Source organism: Pseudorca crassidens, chromosome 6, assembly GCF_039906515.1.
Source record: "Pseudorca crassidens isolate mPseCra1 chromosome 6, mPseCra1.hap1, whole genome shotgun sequence".
NCBI lineage: Eukaryota > Metazoa > Chordata > Mammalia > Artiodactyla > Delphinidae > Pseudorca > Pseudorca crassidens.
The window spans coordinates 19,615,129-19,635,075 of record NC_090301.1 but is presented as its reverse complement, the minus strand read 5'-3'; the positions used below and the strand labels follow the sequence as shown (position 1 = coordinate 19,635,075).

Genomic DNA, 19,947 nt, shown 5'->3' with positions numbered 1-19,947 from the left:
TCTCTGGGTTCCCACCCTCCCCTTCCTAACTCCTGCAGTCTCTCAGAAGCAGCAAACCCCCGTGCGATGTTTACACAGCCCCAGAGTCAGAAACGCTGAAAAATATGACCTTTTGGGAGCCACATTCCAGGAAAATGAGAAGCCAGTCGCAGCTCAGTGTCACTTTCTCTCCCAGCCTTAGGTGGGTGTGGGTGTGGGTGTGAGTGTGTGTGTGCACGCACGTGTGCACTGACTGCTTATGACACACTCCAAGTCTACTCAGTAACCCCTGAAGGCCCCGCACTCTGAGAGACGACTCTAGGAAGATTGAGGGGAAGGGAGGATTATTACAACTTCTCAAAGTATTTTATAAAGTGGAGATAAAATGGCTTCCCACCCAAGACCTACCTCATCCTTGACCCCCACTGCCAGGGAAGCAGAAGCCAGAGGAACCAGTGGCTTCGTAGGGCCCTGTGCCCAGTGGCGTTAAAATGGGGTCTCCAGGGGCAAACACACGTTAGTCAGGTGCTATCAAGGGACCCCAGCATCAGAATCACTGGGGGTGTTAGACAGTAATGCAGATCCCTGGGCCCAAGCCAAGCCCCACCGAACCAAAGTTGAGGGTGGCAGCAATATGCTTAATGGGCTCGCCAGGCAAGGCTGAGGCCCACTGACAGGTGATGCAAGGGAATGGTGACCCATGGCTCTTCTCCTTAGAATTCAGAAAACGAGCCTCAGCAGCAGAGAGTAGAGGCTGAAAGTGGAAAAGGAAGTAATGAAAAGTCATCAGGCTTCGGAGCCAGATACTCAGATCTGAGCTGCCTGCTAGTTTCATGACTGGTGCAAACACTTCACACCTCAGTTTTCTCATTTGAGAGTGTGGCCCATTGTATCCGCTTCATGGGTGGTTTTTCAAGGATTCAATGAGATGAGTGTCGAGTAGCCACCATGCAGAGGATACTCAATAAACAGTGGCTATAAACAAAGTGATTATAATGAAAACCCCTGCGGGTCAGAGAGAAAATAGGTTCTTTGAAAAGGTAAACAAAGTCGATAAGCCTTTAGTAGACTGACCAGGAAAAAAAGAGAGACCACGTAAATTACTTGAATCAGAAATGAAAGAGGGGATATTACTACCGACCTTACAGAAATAAAAATTATGAAGGAACACTATGAACAATTGTAGGGCAATAAATTAGATAGCTAGGGTGAGATGGACAAATTCCTAGAAAGACACATTGTACCAAAACTGACTCAAGAAGAAATAGAAAATCTGAATAAACATATAACAAATAAAGAAACTGAATTAGCAATCAAAACACTACACAAAGAGAAAAGCCCAGGCCCAGATGACGTCACATGTGAATTCTACCAAACATTTAAAGAATAATCAATATCAACTCTTCACAAACACTTACAAAGTGGAAGAGGAGCAAACACTCATTCTATGAGGCCACTGTTACCTCGATATCAAAACCAGACAAAGACATTACAAGAAAGAGAAAACTAAAGACCAATATTTCTTATGAACAGAGATGCAACAAAATACTACAAACCAAATCCAGCAACATATAATAGTAAGAATTATACATCCTGACCAAATGGGATCTATCCCGGGTATGCAAGGTTGTTTCAACAGCTGAAACTCAACTACTGCAATATACCATATCAATAGAATAAAAAAACAAAAGCACCACGATCATTTCAACAGACGCAGAAAAAGATGTGACAAAACCCTGATATAGAAAACATTCAACAGGGACTTCCCTGGTGGTCCAGTGGGTAAGACTCCATGCTCTCAACGCAGGGGGCCTGGGTTCAATTCCTGGTCGGAGAACTAGATCCTGCCTGCATGCCGCAACTAAGAGCCTGCATGCTGCATCTAAGAAGCCCACGTGCTACAACTAAGAAGCCCTCATGCCGCAACTAAAGATCCTGCGTGCTGCAACTAAGACCCGGCGCAACCTAAATAAATATTATTTTAAAAAAAAAACACTCAACAAACTAGAAATAGAAGGAAAAGTTCTTAATGTAATAGAGGGCATCTATGAAAAACCCACAGCTAACATCATGCGTAATGGTTAAAGACTGCATGCTTTCCCCTAAGATCAAGGACAAGGTGAGGATTTCTGCTCTTGTCATTTCTAGTTCTAGGAGGTTCTAGCCAGGATGAGTCGGCAAAAAAATGAAATAAAAGGCTTTCAGTTTGGAAAGGAAGAAGTAAAACTATCTCCATTCACAGATGAGATGATCTGGTATACAGAAAATCCTACAGAATTCATTTTAAAACTATTGGAATTAACAAATGAGTTCATGAAGGTTGCAGGATAAATCTTCAATATACAAAAATCAATTGTATGGGGATATACGTATGCATATAGCTGATTCACTTTGTTATACAGCAGAACCTAACACACCATGGTAAAGCAATTATACTCCAATAAAGATGTTAAAAAAATCAGTTGTATTTCTATACACTGGCAATGAACAATCTGAAAATGAAATTAAGAAAACAATTCTATTTAAAATAGCAACAAAAAGAATGAAATATTTAGGAATAAATTTAGCCTCCCAAAAGTGTAAAACTTATACTCTGAAAACTACAAAGCAGTATGAAAAGAATTTAAAGAAGATCTAAATTAATGGAAAGATATGCCATGCTCATGGATCAGAAGACTCAACATTGTTAAGATGGCAATACTCCCCAAACCGTCCTAAAGATTCAATTTAATCCCTATTAGAATTTCAGTTAGCTGCTTTGTAGAAAGGGATAGGTTGATCCTAAAATTCAAATGGAAACTCAAAGGATCCAAAATAGGCCAATCTTGAAAAAGAAGAATAAAGTTGGAAGATTCACACTTCGAATTTCAAAACTTACTATAAAACAGTAGTAATCAAAATACTGCGGTACTGGTGTAAGGACAGACATACCCTTATTCCATTCTCAATGGAATACAATTAAGAGTCCAGGAATAAACCTTCACATCTATGGTTAACTGATCTTTGACAAGGTTGCCAAGAGTTTTCAGTGAGGAAAGAGGAGTCTTTTCAACAAATTTCTGGGACAACTGGATAGGCACATGAAAAAGAATGCATGCAGTTGGGCCCTTACCTCATACCATATATAAATACTAACTCAAAGTGGATGAAAGATCTAATGGTAACAGCCAAAACTATAAAACTCAGAAGAAAACATAGGGATAAACATGACTTTGGATTTGACTTTAGCTATGACACCAAAAGCACATATGCCATAACAGAAAAAAATTAGATAAATTGGACTGAATCAAAGTTTAAAACTTGTGTGCTGCAAAGTAAAAAGACAACCCACAAGACAGGGAAAAAACGCCTCAAATCACATATCTGATAAGGGACTTGTATCCTGAACATATGAAGAACTCTTATAACCCAACAATAAAAAGGCAAATAACCTAATTTTTTTTTTTTTTTTTTTTTTTTTTTTGCGGTACGCGGGCCTCTCACTGCTGTGGCCTCTCCCGTTGCGGAGCACAGGCTCCGGACGCGCAGGCCCAGCAGCCATGGCTCATGGGCCCAGCCGCTCCGTGGCACGTGGGATCCTCCCGGACCGGGGCACGAACCCGTGTCCCCTGCATCGGCAGGCGGACTCTCAACCACTGTGCCACCAGGGAAGCCCAATAACCTAATTTTTTAAATAGGCAAAGAATCTGAATAGACATTCCTCCAAAAAAGATATACACATGACTAATAAGCACGTGAAAAGATACTCAACATCATTAGTCACCAGGGAAATCAAATCAAAGTCACCATGAGATATCACTTCATATCTACCAGGATGGCCATAATCAAAAAGTCAAATAAGTATTGATGAGGATGTACAGAAATCAGAATCTTCATACATTGCTGGTGAGAATACAAAATGATGCAGCTATGTTGTAAGTTGAATCGTGTTCCCCAAAAAAAGATATGTTGAAGTCCCAGTACCTCAGAATGTGACCTTATTTGGAAGAAGGGTCTTTATGGAGGTAATCAAGTTAAAATGTGATCATCATGGTGGGCCTTAATCCAATATGACTGGTGTCCTTATAAAAATTTGACACAGAGACAGATAGATACAGAGGAAAGATGATAAGAAGACACACACAGAAAATACCATGTGAAGCTAAAAGATTAAAGTGAAGTATCTATAATCCAAGAAACAGCAAAGACTGCCGGCAAACCACTCAAATCTTAGAAGAGGCAAGGTGCGGTTCCCCCTACAGCTTTCAGAGGAACGTGGTCCTGCCAACACCTTGATTTTGGACTTTTAGCCTCCAGAACTGTGCGACGATAAGTTTCTGCTAAGTCAGTTTGTGATACTTTGCTGCAGCAGACCTAGAAAACTAATACAAGCTACCTTGGAAAACAGGCTGACAGTTCCTCAAAAAGTTAAATACAGAGTTACAACAGGACCCCATAATTCCACACATAGGTACAGATAGATAGATAGATAGATAGATAGATAGATAGATAGATAGAAGAGAAGTGAAAACATATGTCCACATGAAAACTTGTTCATGAATATTCATGGCAGTATTATTCACAATAACCAAAAGGTGGAAACAACCCAAACGTCCATCAACGGATAAATGGATAAACAAAGTGTGGTATACCCATACAATAGCCTAATACAATGGCCTAATATTATTAGGCCATACAAAGGATGTACCTTGAAAACATTATGCTAAGTGAAAGAAGCCAGCCCTGAAGAACATACATTCTATTGTTCCATTTATGTGACGTCTCCAGAATAGAGAAATACATAGAGACAGAAAGCAGATTCGTGGTTGCTTAGGGCTGGGGCCGGGGTGCGGGAAGCAGAGGGATTGAGGAGGGACAGTTAAACTGTATGAGGTTTCTTAAATGCTGGAGAGGGTGTGGAGAAAAGGGAACCTTCCTACACTGTTGGTGGGAATGTAAGTTGGTGCAGCCACCATGGAAAACAGTATGGCGGTTCCTCAAAAAACTAAAAATACAGTTGCCACATGATCCAGCAACCCAACTCCTCAGCATATATTCGGACAAAACTATAATTCAAAAAGATCCATGCACCCCCATGTCCATAGCAGCACTATTCACCATAGCCAAGACATGGAAACAACCTAAATGTCCATCGACAGATGAACGGGTAAAGAAGATGTGGTATACTACTCAACCGTAAAAAAGAACGAAATCATGCTAGTTGCAGCAACACGGATGGACCTAGAGATTATCATACTAAGTGAAGTAAGTCAGAAAGAGAAAGACAAATACCATATGATATCACTTATATGTGGAATCTAAACTATGACACAAATGAACTTATCTACAAAACAGAAAGACTCACAGACATAGAGAACCCAGTTGTGGTTGCCAAAGGGGAGAGAGGGCTGGGGAGGGATGGACTGGGAGTTTGGGGTTAGCAGATGCAAATTGTTATATATAGAATGGATAAACAACAAGGTCCTACTGTATAGCATAGGGAACTATCCTCAATATCCTGTGATAAACCATAATGGAAAAGAATATGAAAAAGAATGTATATAAATGTATAACTGAATCACTTTGCTGTACAGCAGAAATAAACAGAACATTGTAAATCAACTAAACTTCAATAAAATAATTTTTTTTAGTGTATGGAGTTTCTTTTTGAGGTGATAAAATGCTCTAATATTGACTGTGGTGATGGTTGCACAACATTGAATATACAAAAAAACCACTGAAATGTATGCTTTACCTTGGTGGTGCAGTGGTTAAGAATTCGCCTCCCAATGCAGGGGACCCGGTTCAATCCCTGGTCAGGGAACTAGATCCCCACATGCATGCAGCAACTAAGAGTTTCCATGCCACAACTAAGGAGGCTGCCAGCTGCAACTAAGGAGCCCACCAGCTGCAACTAAGACGTGGCACAACCAAAAATAAATAAATAAAATAAGTAAATTTTTTTTAAAAAGCAATGTATGCTTTAAATGGGTGAATTGTATGGTATGTGAATTACATCTCAAGAAAGTTCTTATTTTTTTAAAAAGAGTAAGAGAGGCCCTTGACCACAGAAAGCACTATTACACACTTGGCACTGTGCTGGGTGCTGACCAAGACAGCAAGGACAGAGATGGGTCTTCAGAAGCTGCAGACCAGCGGTTCTCAAATTTGGCTGCAAAGGGGACTCACCTGGGAAGCTTTTATTTAAATCAACTTTATGGACATATAATTCATATAAAATAAATGCATCCCTTCCTTTTAAGAATATAGTTCAGTGAGTTTGACAAACCCATACTCTGGGTAACCACCACCACAATCAAGATAAAGAACATCTGTATCACCCAAAAAAAGTTCCCTCACACTCTTCTGCAGTCAATCTTCCCACCACCCCCCAGCTCCAGGAAAGTACTAATCCGCTTTCTGCCAGGAGAGTTTTGCCTTGTCAAGAATTTCATAAAAATATAACCACCTAGTATGTACTCTTTTGTGTCTGGCTGCTTTCACTAAGCACAGTGTTTTTGAGATTCACCCACGATGCTATGCGTAACAATAGTTCATTCGTTTTTATCACCACGTAGTATTCCACTGGACCTTTATGACACAGTTTGTCCATTCACCTGCTGTTGACTATCTGGGTTTTTCCAGTTTGTGAATTGTGAATTCATAGCTATTGTGAATAAAGCTGGTATGAATTTATGGGCAAGCCTTTCAGCGGACATGTTTCCATTTCTCTTGGGTAGATACCTTGGAGCAGAATTGCTGGGTCATAAGGCAAGCGTATGTTTAACTTTATAAGGAATGGTCAAACTGCTTTCCAGAATGGTTATGCCATTTTACACTCCCACCTATGGTTGCCACTTTCAAAAATCCCAATGCCCAGGTCATGCCCCAAACCAATTAAATCAGAATCCCTGGGGAGGGGGACCCAGGCATCATTATCTTTAAAGCACCCTAGTGATTCTAATGCACAGACAAGGTCTGGAACCACTGCTACAGATCTCAGGTGCCCTGAGGCAAGCAAACAGCAAAAGACACACTATATTCACCTCCATCTGTTTCCTCATTCTTCCTTGATAGTGGAGAGGGAGAAGAGAAGCAAAACATATGCAAGCATCATCTTGCTTGACACCAGTGCCCTTAGCAAGCTTGGCTGGTCTCTCAGTTCAGATTTTTCCCCACCATGTTTTGTTTTGTTTTGTTTTGGGGATTTTTGGCGGCACCGTGTGGCCCAGCATGGCACGCGGGATCTAAGTTCCCCAGCCAGGGATTGAACCCATGCCCCCTGCAGTGGAAGCGTGGAGTCCTAACCACTGGATCGCCAGGGAATTCCCATCTCCCCTCTTTTTCTGAGTTAGAAGAAGGTAGGAGGAATACAAAATGATAAATATTAGCAACATTTTGACCACTTAATTTTGAGCTTGGCATTTTAGCTGGGTTATCATAGAGCCCTACAAAATAGGTACTACTATAATCCTTGTGTTACAGATGAGGAAACTGGGGCTCAGAGAGGTTAAGTACCTTGCCCAGGGTCACACAGCCAGTTATTATTGTAGTCAGCATTTAAACTCAACAGTCTGTCTCCAAGGCCGAAGAACTTAAGCACTCCACTGGGCTCAGAGCAATGGATGGGTCTCGGAGCCATGAACCTCCTCCCACTACCCTGCTATCCTGGTAGCAGGAGAATACAACAGGCCTCCAACACAATTGTGAAGGGAGGCTGCAGGTGTGTTTATGAGAGAGTGGGAGAGTGATGTATAATGTGACTGAAAGATGGGGGTTAATTATGGGATTTCCTTTCCTTTCAAGCTTAAAGGATGGGATTTAAACTCCTCTGGTACAGGGGAGGAGACCAACTCATTGCTGCAGCCTCCCCCCTTCACCCCCCTCGCCCCTCCCCCCCTCCCTGTGCTGAGGGCAGGGAGGCGCCAGGGCTGGGAAGAGGGCAGGAGAACTAAAGGAAGCGAGGTGACAAGAGGCTGCCCGGAGGCTGAGGTGTGGGCCTGGGCAATCAGCCTGCCCTGCATCTACCTGGTCCTTTCATCTAACTCTTATCTGACATGGAATAGACAGCTAGCATTTTGCTGGAAGGAGCCGCCCTTGTCAGCTGGGACTGCTATTTCAAACAAGGGGGCAAGTCAGGAGTGAAAAAAGGGTTTCTCAGACACGTATCAGGATGAGGGGAAACTGGGTGTGGGCTGCGCAGGAACTCTCTGTATTATCTTTGCAAATTTTCTGTAAATCGAAAGCCAGCCTAAAATGTAAAGTCTCCTTTAAAATAATAAATAAATACACAAATGAATAAGATGTATCTGGAGGTTGTAGAACCCTATAGCAGGCAAGTGAGGAGAAAAGCAAAACAGAAGAAAATCTGCTGAGTATATACACACTGTGTATAAAAGTGGAAGACAAATCCTGGGCCATTCATTTTAAATCCTCAATAGGAGAAACAATTGGGGACAGATAAGGACCCCTATGAGACTTAAGGGTGGGGACTAAGGGAGGCTTAGAATTTGCTCCCTTCAAGAGATTTAGGGGGACAGCTGGAGAGTGGGGCTCCCGTGAACTACGATGAGTTGCCAGTGCCTGTACCAGCCCCTTCTCTCTATTTGTCTCTGTTTCTCCGGCTTGCTCTCAGACTCACCTCCCTTCTCAGCTGCTCCCCACCATTTATCCCAGGGCAGTGCCAGAAAGCCACTGGCACTAAGGTGCCCCTTAGCCAAGTTGGTTACCGTCCCTGGGCCTCAACATTGGGTCTCTAAAATGGGACTCCCATGAGCCCTGCCCACCTCCCAGGACTGAGAAGGTAAGGGAAAATGTTTTGTGTATTACAAAGTTCAGTGTAGACACAGGTGATTAAATGTTCAGAGCCAGTCTGCTCACAGTAGCCCCAAACTGGAGATAACCCAAATGGCAATCAGCAGTGGAATAGATAAATAAATTGGGGTTTATTCACATACTGGAATACAACACAGCAATAAAAAAAGAAGGAACCACTGCAACCCACCAGAACACAGATGAGCCTCCCAGAGATAATGCTAAGTGAAATAAGCCAGACACAAAAGTAAACATACTGCATGATTCAATTTATATGAAGTTCATAAACAGGCAAAACTACTCTCTGATGGTATAAGTAAGACTAGCAATTACCTTTGGGGGATATTGGTTGGAGGGGAGCATAAAGGCTGCTTCTGGGGTGCCGGAAGTGTTCTAGATCTTGATCTGGTTCATATATATGTACAAATTTATCAATTTGTATACTTGACGGTATGTGAGTTACACCCCAACTAGACAGTGTAAATGCCTAGATTTATTATTTGGGAGCATCTTTTTTTTTGGCCACACCATGCGGCTTTTGGGATCTTAGTTCCTTGACCAGGGATTGAACCCGGGCCCACGGCAGTGAAAGCGCCAAGTCCTAACCACTGAACTGCCAGGGAATTCCCTATATGGAGCATCTTTGTGTTAGGAGGTAGGAGAACTTTTCGAAGGAGAATTTTTAAATGGTTTTTCTGCTCCTCTTTCCTGCTCTCATCCACCCCCTCGGCCTCTCCCTATATAAGAACTTCTTGTTTCTCAACATTCCTTTATTCCACTCCTTTACTTCTTCACTGGAACCTCTACTACAGGCCAGGCCCTGTTCTAGAAGCTGAGGGCGCAACGTACCTCTCAACAGTCCCAAGTGCAATGAACATGTATTTAACATCTGCTCTGAGCTGAGCACTAAGGGCCCTCCTCTACCAGCACTGAGCATTTTCTCTCAAGCAGGTCCAAGTGGCAAAGAACGAGGCACAGAATATCTGGGCTCCTTTCTAGTTTCACCTAGGGTTCCAAGAAAGAAGACGCCTACCACGTGTCAATGTGCATTTAATCCTCTATAACCCAGCTCACACAGCTGGAAGGCAGCAGGGTGGAGTTCAAACCCAGGTATGTCTGATCCCTATGTCCCTGCCCTTCCCACCGCTCTCGAGACCTCCCGAGAGCCCGATCAGTTTTGCTCTCTCCCTGGAACTCTGTGGTCGTCAGCCTCCAAATGGTCCCAGTGATTCTCGCCTCCAAGCATTCATGTCTTTATAGGCCCCTCCCACACTCGGTGGGGCTGACTTGTGTGACGAACAGCATATTGTAGAAATACTGTTTGTCTTCCAAGGCCAGGCTATAAAAGCCATGGGGCTTCTGCCTCGCTCTTTCTTGAATCACTCACTTTGAGGCAGCCAGGCGCCATGTTATGAGGACACTCAAGCAGTCCTATGGAGATGGCTGTGTGTCAAGAAACTGACACCTCCCGCCAAAAGCCAGCCCCAACTTGTTAGCCACGTGAATGAACCATCTTAGAAGGAGATCCCCCAGCCTGTCAGGCCTTCAGATGACATTAGCCCCACCTGACATCCTGACTGCCACCCCATGAGAGACCCCAGCCCAGAACCGGCCAGCTAAGCCACTCCCAAATTTCTGACGCACAGAAACTGTGTGTTGCTGCTTTAAGTTACTAAATTTGGGGGAAATTTGTTACATCGTATTGTAACATATAAATCATAGAGCCCCTCTCAGAGCCATGGGTTCATGAGGCAGCAACAGTCTGGAAGGAGGCATGTTTAGGCATCTAGAACCAGCCACTTACCAGAGGGGTGGCCAGAGCGAGCTGAATTTGAGAGGACAGGAGAGGATCAATACCAGCAAGAAATCCCCAGTGTGTGGGAAAAGAACTGTGAAATAAGAGACCAAGCAAAGCAGAAGTCCTGGCACCCTCTTCCCTAGAAATTTCCCACACTCTTCATCTACCTCAGTAAACAGAACCACGTGTACCCGGTGACTCTGGCCAAAAACCTGGGAGTCATCCTTGAGCCCATTCTCACTCTCACACCCAACATCCCATCCCATCCACAGCCAGGCTCTGGGCTCTACCCCAGAAGGCATCCCAGGCCTGGTCCCTTCTCACCATCTTTCTGGCAAGCGCCATGGACTAAGCCGCCAGCGTCTCTCACCTGGACATCAGCCGCCTCCTGACCCCCCTCCCTGCTCCTACACTTCTGCCTGCTCAAGGTCAGAGTGGCCTTCTCCAAGTGGAGATCAGATCATGCCTCACGCTTAGGACCCGCCAGTGCTCACTCCTCTCCAGCCACACGGCTTTCTTCCAAGCGTGACAAGCTCACCTCACCTCGGGTGCACTGGCTCTTTCCATCTCTCAAATCATCATGTAACATCACTGGAGTCTCCTCGCACACAATACTTCCTTGGAGGAGTTGTCCTGGGCCACTCAGCCTAATCATTCTCTAGCCCCCGCTCTAGCTCGATGCCCTCATAACTTGTTTGCCTAGTTATGGTCTGTCTCCCCTGTGAGAATATCAGTCCCATGAGGGCAGAGGCCTTCTCTGTCTTGTTCACTGACAACAGTGTCTGGCATATGGAAAGAGCTCAAAAAACATTGGTTTAATGAATCCCTTCTAGAGGCAGGGGGATGGATGAGATGACCTCCAAGTTGATCTGGTTATAAAATCCAGGGTACAGAGCTCTGCTGTGTGGTCTGGGGCTCACATCACCCTTTCCCGGCAGGAGGAAAAGGCAGGGCGTTAGCAAGATCTGTAGTTTTAGGGGAGAGACTTGCCAGGTGGGTGGAGCTCACACCCCCAGTGGGTACCATTTCCTATAGAGGAAAATCCTATAAAAAGCCCCATTTATCTGTCTGGCCACTGCCCTGCCAGGCCCCCTCTCCCCTCCGGGTTAGCCTCATTGGCTGGGCAGAGCAGGGCTGCTGCAGCCTGGTGTATTCTGACCCCCCAGCGTATGTGAGAACTGCCAAGCAGAGTACGCCTCCCAGAAGCCATCTTTGTCATCTCTCTGCGTCCACACAGGAGGCAGCTATACAGCAAGGAGCCATCTTCTGTCGCACCTCTCAGCCTCTCTGGCCCCCCTTTCACCCTACTCAGGCCTTCACTGGACATTCATCACCTATCCTCTCTGACTCTATCCACTACCGCAGGAGATGGAAGGCAAAGGGGGAAAGGCAGGTAAGCATCAAGGAATGTCTGCCCCTAGGCAAGAGGGACATTTTAGAAGGAAGCGCAAAGGCCCAGGGACAGAAATGGGTGAGGAATTATACTGTGAGATATTGGGGAAGTCAATCAACCTTTGGGTGCCTCGGTTTATCTGTAAAACAACGAGATCTTTCGGCCTGTTTTATGCTCTGGTAGAATTAAAAGAATAAAATCAGATAACGCATTGAAGTGTTTTCTAAGGCCTACAGCACTGTACAAATGTCCATTGTTATTAAGAGAAACAGGTGCAGGAAGGGGGGGGTTGATTGGGGAGGAGCAAGAACACCGGAAGGTTCTGGGGTTAAAGGTGGAAAAACTCTGCTCTGGATGAAGAGAACAAGGTGGGAGATGCAGGGAGAGGCAGAAACTCACTTCCCCCCCAGAGAAGAAAAGGCTGAGGTTGTCAGAAAAGCAGAAGACAACAGAAGGGGCAGAAACTGTCCAGGTGGCAGAAACAAGCCAGGCCTTTTGCACTTCTGCCGGGACAGCCCTCCAACCTGGAGTTTCCAGATGGAGAGACCCCTCCCCTACCCCACAGCAAGGCTGTGTACTCTGCTTGAGCAAGGTCACTCAGGAGGAAGTGGATCCCCTCTCAGAGAGGCCTACTCCATCAGCACCTTTCTCCAATGTAACTCTCCGCCCTCAGAGCTACCAACTGATAATAATCAATTACCTGTTATGTTTTTGAGCACCTATTGTGTGTCAGGCACTGTGCTGGGCACGTCACACACATTATCCCACCTCATCCTCATAATAACCTTTTCTTACTCCCATATCCTTGAGAATGAAACAGAGGCTCAGAGAGGTTACATGACTTGCCCAAGGTCACCCAGCTAATAAGAAGCAGAGCATGAGATGCACCAGACACTGGGCCTCAACTCCTCAAAGCTCCTTTTTGAAGCATCCTCCCCCTTCCTTCCATTCACTGAACTCCTTCCTGAAAGATTAAGTGTGAACAGCAAAGGCAGGGGTTAGAGGGCAGGGAGGATATTAACAATAATGGGGACAGTGCGTAGACTGGCTGCACATGAAAGGTTGAGGCAGAGCACTTCCACCTCCAGAAAGTTGAGCGCATCTGACGGAACAATTTCCTTCCCAAGTCATCCATCAAAATCCATCCTGGTGTCATCCCCACCCCCACCCCCATTACTCCAAGGCTGCCACCAGGTGACCACTCTTCTGCAAAAGCATGAGAGGATGCAGCAAGGGACCAGCCAACCTGGCCAGCCAGGACCCAGCAATTCCTCTGGTCTTTCTTTCCTCCTGTTTTCCTCTCCCACTAAGACAAGCCAGGAAACACTGATGGGGAAACTGAGCACCGAAGTGGGATCCCGCCAATGAAGAGAGTGGACAGTCGCTCAAGGAGGTTCCAGACCCAGCGCGACGCTGACCTCTGACCTTTTTCCACCTCACCCCCACTCCCCCTACCTATCCCCTTCTCCGCCCTCGGGGTCCTATGGCTGTGGCACTATCCCGCGTTTTTCTAGGCTGGCCAAATCCGGCCAACTAGAGCTCTGCGCGGCCCAAGGGGGAATTGAAATGCATCCCTCTCCGCCTTCATACATTCACTCCCCTTGAGAACTAGGTGGAAATACCTTCAAAGGCCCTTCTCCAGGAGCTCGATCCCCGCCAGCCACCCCCAATAGCCGCCGAGCCTGCGCATCGCGCCCCCATCCCCCTCGCCGCCCCCGCCCCCGGCCCTCGCCTTCACCTTGACCTGAGCCAGCTCCGGGGCCCAGAAGCTTTGCATAAACAAAGAGAGAAGGAGGGGACGATCAGGGCACCGCCCCCGGCCCGCCGGCGCCCCCGCTCCAGTCCCGTGACCCCTGGCCCGTCCGGTCCTCAAGCCCCCCGCGGGGCCAGCGGCCCGCAGCCCCTTACCTTGGCCTGGCATTTCCGATGACAGGAGAAGCTGCAGACTGCAAGAGGGCGAGACACAGAAAGAAAGTTTAGCCGCGAGGTATGAAATGGAAACTCCGGCGAAATCTCCTCCCACCCCCGCCCGCAATCCGCGCTCGGGAGGGAAGGAGGGACGGAGGGAAGGAGGGACGGAGAGGGGAGGGGGCGGGGGGCTGCCGCAGCTCCCCGGGGCCTGAGGGGCGAGAACGCCCGGGACTGCGAACCCGCGGGCCGAGGAGGCGCCTAGACCACGTTGCCAGAGCCCCTCGGGCGGCCGCGGGAAGTTGGGAGGAGCGAGGGGAGAGGAGGGGAACCGACTCCGCCGCTGGATCCTTGCAGAGGGCAAAGGTGGCCCGGACCCAGGGTCCTTGTCAGCCGAGCTAGGAATAAGGGGACCTTCTCCCCTTACACGCCCTGCAGGCAGCTGGCACCCGGGAACCACGATCACACTCACTCCCCCCAGGAGAGTCACACAGACCCAATTCATGGTCCAGGAGAGGCCCGCGCGCGCGCGTGCGCGCGCGCGCACACACACACACACACACACACACACACACACACAGACACCAATAACCACTTACACCCATACACTCAGCCATACGTGCACACATAGCCAGCCTTGCACACCCACTCACAAGCTCAAGGAGAAACCTCTGACTGGGGGCGGGGGGGGGGGAGTCGCACACACAATTTCATGGGAGAACCTCGGAGTACAGCCTGTACACAGACGTGTGGGCACAGATTCACAAACTTTATGTGTTGAAACACACGTGAGTTGAGACACACACACACACACACGCACGCGCACGCACGCGCACACACACACACACACACACACACACACACACACACACGACTTGCTCTGCCCTCCCACTACCAGAAGCTGGAATCAAATTTCCTGTGGGGTTCCCTCAGCCTGGAATGTCCCAGCCTGCCCACCCTAACCCCAGGGCCCTCCACCCAGGATTTGGTGAGCCCCTCTCACCAGGTCCCGAAGATGGGTGAGGGGTCTCCTGAGCTGAGTTCCTGCGCTGACTTGGGCTGCGGAGGCAGGTGGGTCAGGGGCGCTGGTTAGGGAACAGGGAGCCACCCTGACGGCGAGTCCTCACAGCCCCGGACCACAGTCGGCTGCCCTGCCTCCTGGATCTACAGTTAGCCAACCCCTTTCCAACCACGAGCCAACCAGATCCCCAGCAGAACGCAGAAGGGAGACTGAGGCACAGCTGAAGGCCCAGAGCCGCCAAAAGAGGCTCCCAGGCACCCCACACGAAGGCTTCTGCTTTGTCAGTGGGAGTAGGGGTCGGGGGGAGGCTGGGAGGCACACCAGGTGGAGTGTAGGATGTGACCTTGGCCAGCCCTTGTTCTCCAGCACCTAGTTCTGGCCCCAGCGCAGCCTGTGGTTCAGCCCGTGATGCGCAAGGCTTTCCTGACCCCACCAGCCGCACGGCCCGGGGACCTCTCCGCCCCCAGCCACCCACGTCAGGTCAGACCCACCCATCAAGCCTTTCTGCTTCTCCCTCTGCCCCACCCCCCCAACCCCAGGCAACGCCCCTGCAGAGGGTGTTTCCACTCTGACGCCGGCAGCCTGCCTAGCCCCACCCCCATGCCTTCTTTTCTGGCCTAGGAATGTGGAATTGAGAAAGCCTCTGGCCATGTGGCCTGAGCTTTGAAGGCCCTTCCAGTCAGGCAGGCGCCCCACTGGGCCACTGCCTCCAAACCAAGGGACTTTTCCTCTTCCTCTGCTAATCAAATGCCAGGTCTTCAAGAAAAAGGCCTGGGCCCCTCCTCTGGAGGCCTCTCTCACTCTTCCCTCCTCCTTGAAGGCATCACCACAGAGTGCCATTTCCTGCACCATCTTGGTTCCTACACTGTGGGCTCCTTCAAGGAAGGGACCTCCTGGCTCGCTCTCTCTCTCTCTCTCTCTCTCTCTCTCACAAACACACACACACACACACACACACACACACATACACACACGAGAGATACAGTGCCTGGTACGTAGTAGAGGCTTAATAAATGTTTGCTGAGTTGACCTGAAGATCTCCCCTGGAGTTTATGTGCACCCCCATTTAATCATCCCCCCCCACTCAGTCTTTTCCTGAACCATAACCCTCCCCACAGTGTCTCATAGTCAATCAATAAGGCACCCCTAAGTGTTCACTCCAGGCCTCCCAACCCCACTCTAGACACTGGGAGCACAGTGAGAGCCAGGACTGCATCTTTCTTCGGCATCAGACTTCATACTCCTGACGTTCACAGAGTGCATCAGAACTTTCCTACCTCAGGGCCTTTGCACTTGCTGTTCTGGCTGCCTGGAAAGCTCTCCCTCACTCCATCTCTCCATTGTTCACCAAGCCACATCCTTCTTCTACTTCTAGAATCCACTGAGAGCCATCTCTTCAAAGAGGCTTTCCCTGACCACCCAAATTACAGTAGGCTCGCCATTATTCTTTCTCAGCAGCACCCTGATAAAATCCTCTTAGCACAGCTCACAGTCTGAACTCATCTGGGGTAATTCCTGCTCACTTACATATAGTATATCTCCCCACACCAGACGGATGACGGCAGGGAACATGCCTGTCTCATTCACACTGTATCCCCAGCAGCTAGAACAGTGTCTGTTCCAAGCGAACAGCACCAAACAGCACCTCTGTGCAAATTAGAAGAAGTCCCAACCTCTGGGCAGACCAGCCCACTGGACACTGACTATACTGTCTTTGTGGGAATGGCAAGAAGATGCTCGTTCTCCAGGAGGACCCAGCCCTGTACCTGGACGCATGGCTTGGTGAGCAAAATGTGGACCGATTCCGGTGCTCTCTCGGGCAGGCACTCTTGGCAGTGAATGGCCTGCAGGGCAGGCCTGCCTGTCACACAGTGGACAGACACTCAATAAATGCCCTTGAATGGAGGGCAGATGGGGAAATCATTGGGCAATTGCAGTACAATGTGCTGAGTTCTCCCTACGTGCTGGAATGCGGAGAGCTTGTCCTTGAAAGCTCTAGAGTGGGGAGCAAAGGAATATACCTCCCCCAGCCCCCAGCCCCCAGCTCAAAAGACAAAAGCTCAGCAAACTGAATTCAAGTGGCAGGTTCCAAGCAGCGCAGGCGTTGTCAAGCCCCCACAAATGAATTTTTGCCCTTTCAGAAGCACCTGCTCCCAACCCCAGGGAAACCCTCTTGCCCTGAGTCCCCTCCAGGGAAGGCTCCTTTACAATCTCAGTCACCTGTCTCAGGTATTCTCCCATAGGGCAGTATTTCCTTCTCTCTAACCTGCATCCCTCCTGCTGTAATTTGAAATATGCCGTTTAGCTGGCTTCTCACTTCTCAGACCACTGGCACGTTCAAATGTGTCACAGAAAGGTAAACTGCGGCAGCCAGCCTCCAAGGCGGCCCCCAGTGTGTCTCGCCTCCTGGTATGCTCACCCTTCTGCAGTCCCCTCCCACAATGAACTGGTTTGTATACCAATTGGATATTATAGAAAAGATGGTATATGACTTCTGAAGCTAAGTCATCAAAGGCACTGGTGGCTTCAGCCTTTGTCTCCTGGATCACTCGGTCTAGGGGAAGCCAGTTACCATGTCATGAGGACACTCAAGCAGCCCAGTACAGAGGGCCATGTAATGAACACCTGCCACCAGCCAGCACAAAGTTGACTGGCGCACAACTGAACCACCTTGGAAGCGTATCTTCCACCCCTGTCAGGCCTTCAGATGACTACAGCCCCAGCTACCTTGACTGCAACTTCACGAGACACCCAGAGTCCGAACCACCCAGTTACGTGGATGAATCCCCACTCATGAATCCCTGACCCACAGACACTATGTGACAGAATAATTCTGTACTTGTTTTAAACTGCTAAGTTTTAGAGTAATTTGTTATGCAGCTACAGCTAACTAATACAGAAACCAGAGCACAGGATCCCTCAGAAAGCAAGAGGCCAAAGGCTGATGCTGCGAACAAAGACCAGAGGCCCTCCCCTGGGTCCTTCCTTGCTCCCTGGGTACCTGCATATTCCTCTCTGTAACTCCTTCTTCCCGTTCCTTACCCTACCAAGCAATTAGTCATCCAAAGAGGCTGCTGAATCCCAACCTTCCTCCCACACCACTGCACCAGTTCAGACCAGTTATCCTTCCCTGGGCCCCCTCTCCCCACCAGCCTTGTCTCCTTTCAATCCACAGAGTCACAGGCCATTCTCAAGTACAAACTGATCACATTATACCCCTGCTTAGACCCTCTGTCTAGCTCCTCAACACACTTATAAGGCCCTACATGGCCTAGTCTTGCCTCTACCTCCAGCCACTGCCACTAAAGAGAACTGTTCCTGCCCCACCAAACTCCCCACACAGACTTCGAGTCTACAAGGTTCAGGTCTGGAATGGTGAGCTCATATACATCCCTCAAGGCCCAGTTCAAAATGTCCCTCCCTGGATAATTCAAAGATGGTCCCTCTCTCCTCTGTGCTCCAAGAATCCTCAGCCCACAACGCTTGGAAAGTGCTTGTCACCTTGGAGGACTAAGTATTCCTTTATTATTGGTTCTCCCCCACATTCAACTGCTTTAAGACAGAAAGGGAGGTCCTGTTCAACTTTGCAGCTTTGTATCCTGCCCCATCCCCTAGCACTGGGTCTGGCATAGATGGGCTCAATAAATGTATAGTAAATTTCAAACTGGAAGGATTCTCCCCAGCCTAAACCCCTGGAACCAGGACTGACACTCTGGGGCAACAGAAAAGACACAAGTGAGGGTCGGGGAGCCTCGCTCTTCAGCTCCACCCCCTGCTGGGAGAAGGCAGGTGGGGACCATAGTCAGTCTTCCCAAGTGCTTCAGGACAAACACCACCTATGATCAAGCCTAGTGGGAGCACTAAAGGAGTTAACTGATCCTTCATCCATTCGTCCATGGGTCCTGCTCTCCACCTACCCACTTACCTACCTGGCTTCATGTACATTGGCTCTCAGCTCAGATGCAGGTCACACACCAGCTCTGTGATCTGGGGCAAGTTACTTAACCGCTCTGAGCCTTCATCCCTTCATCTCGAAAATGGGCGTAATAATAGCATCTACATCACAGAGTTGTGAGAATTAAATGAGTTAATATACGTGGCCAGCCCAGAGGATATTCTGTATAAGAATTAGCTATATCAGCCGCATCTCCATCACCTTCGTGACTGTTATATGGAAGAGCCCCGAGTCAGGAGAGCTGAGTTCTAGTCCTGACTGCTATCAGAGCTGTGTGACCTGAAGCAAGTCACTCCCCTCTCTGAGTCTCAGACTCCTGCTCAGAAAATAAGGCAGCCAACTGGCAGCCTCCAGGGTAGATTGGGCCTGCACGCTTGTCTTCATTAACCGGCTCAGTGTTTAAGTCACAAAGGCAAGAATTCTTCTCTTAGTTGGAGTGCCTTCCAGCAGAGCAGCTCTCTCCGGATCCCTGGGGCCCCCACCAGGGCCTGCTGTCCACACTCACTTGCCTGCTTTTCTCTGAAGGCCCTTGCATTTCCGACCCCTGGAACAGATGGTCTGCAAGCTCTCTTCCAGCTGTGAGAGTGTGTGTGTAACCCCAGCCAGTCTCTCCATCATAGTCACCACCCACCACTTCCTCCCCACAACCAACAAAGGGGGGAACCCAGGTTCCAACCCTGAAAACATCCCAAACGCTGTTGAGGAAACACCCGGTTGACAGGGATGCCCACTCCACAGGGTACCATTTCTCGTTGCAGGGGAACGAGGGCAGGAAAACTCCAGCCTCCCCCTCCTGGCATCCCTCAGATGCCTGAGTCCTCCCTGGACACACATCTCATGATCCACCCCACCTGAGAAGACCACAGCCTTCCCTAGCTCCCACGGAAGGCTAGTGACCCTGCAAGATGAAGCCCCCTGGGGAGGGACCCTGTCAAACCCAAACTCCATGGAGCCCAGGAGCCCCACCTCAGCCCACGGGTGTCAACACTGCCCCCTCACAGCAGGGCCAGGCCAGCGGCCTGAGACGGAGGAGAAAGCACCTTAGAGGGGAGGGGTCTGTAGGTTACCTGCAGGGGTGGGGCACTGCACCCCAACCCCAG

At 48.6% G+C, this 19,947-nt stretch overlaps 1 protein-coding gene across 8 annotated transcripts in view; it reads right to left on the bottom strand.

Moving 5' to 3' along the window:
• The window catches only part of TNS1 (tensin 1), a 197,697-nt gene that overhangs the window by 159,865 nt on the left and 17,885 nt on the right, over positions 1-19,947 (bottom strand). For 7 of the 8 annotated variants that reach the window (XM_067740635.1, XM_067740634.1, XM_067740633.1 and 4 more), the window contains one exon: positions 13,872-13,909. The exons of the other annotated variant lie outside the window; for it this stretch is intronic. In XM_067740635.1, the coding sequence (XP_067596736.1) occupies positions 13,872-13,909 (38 nt within the window). The remainder of the gene's footprint in view (positions 1-13,871; positions 13,910-19,947) is intronic. 8 annotated transcript variants of the gene reach the window in all.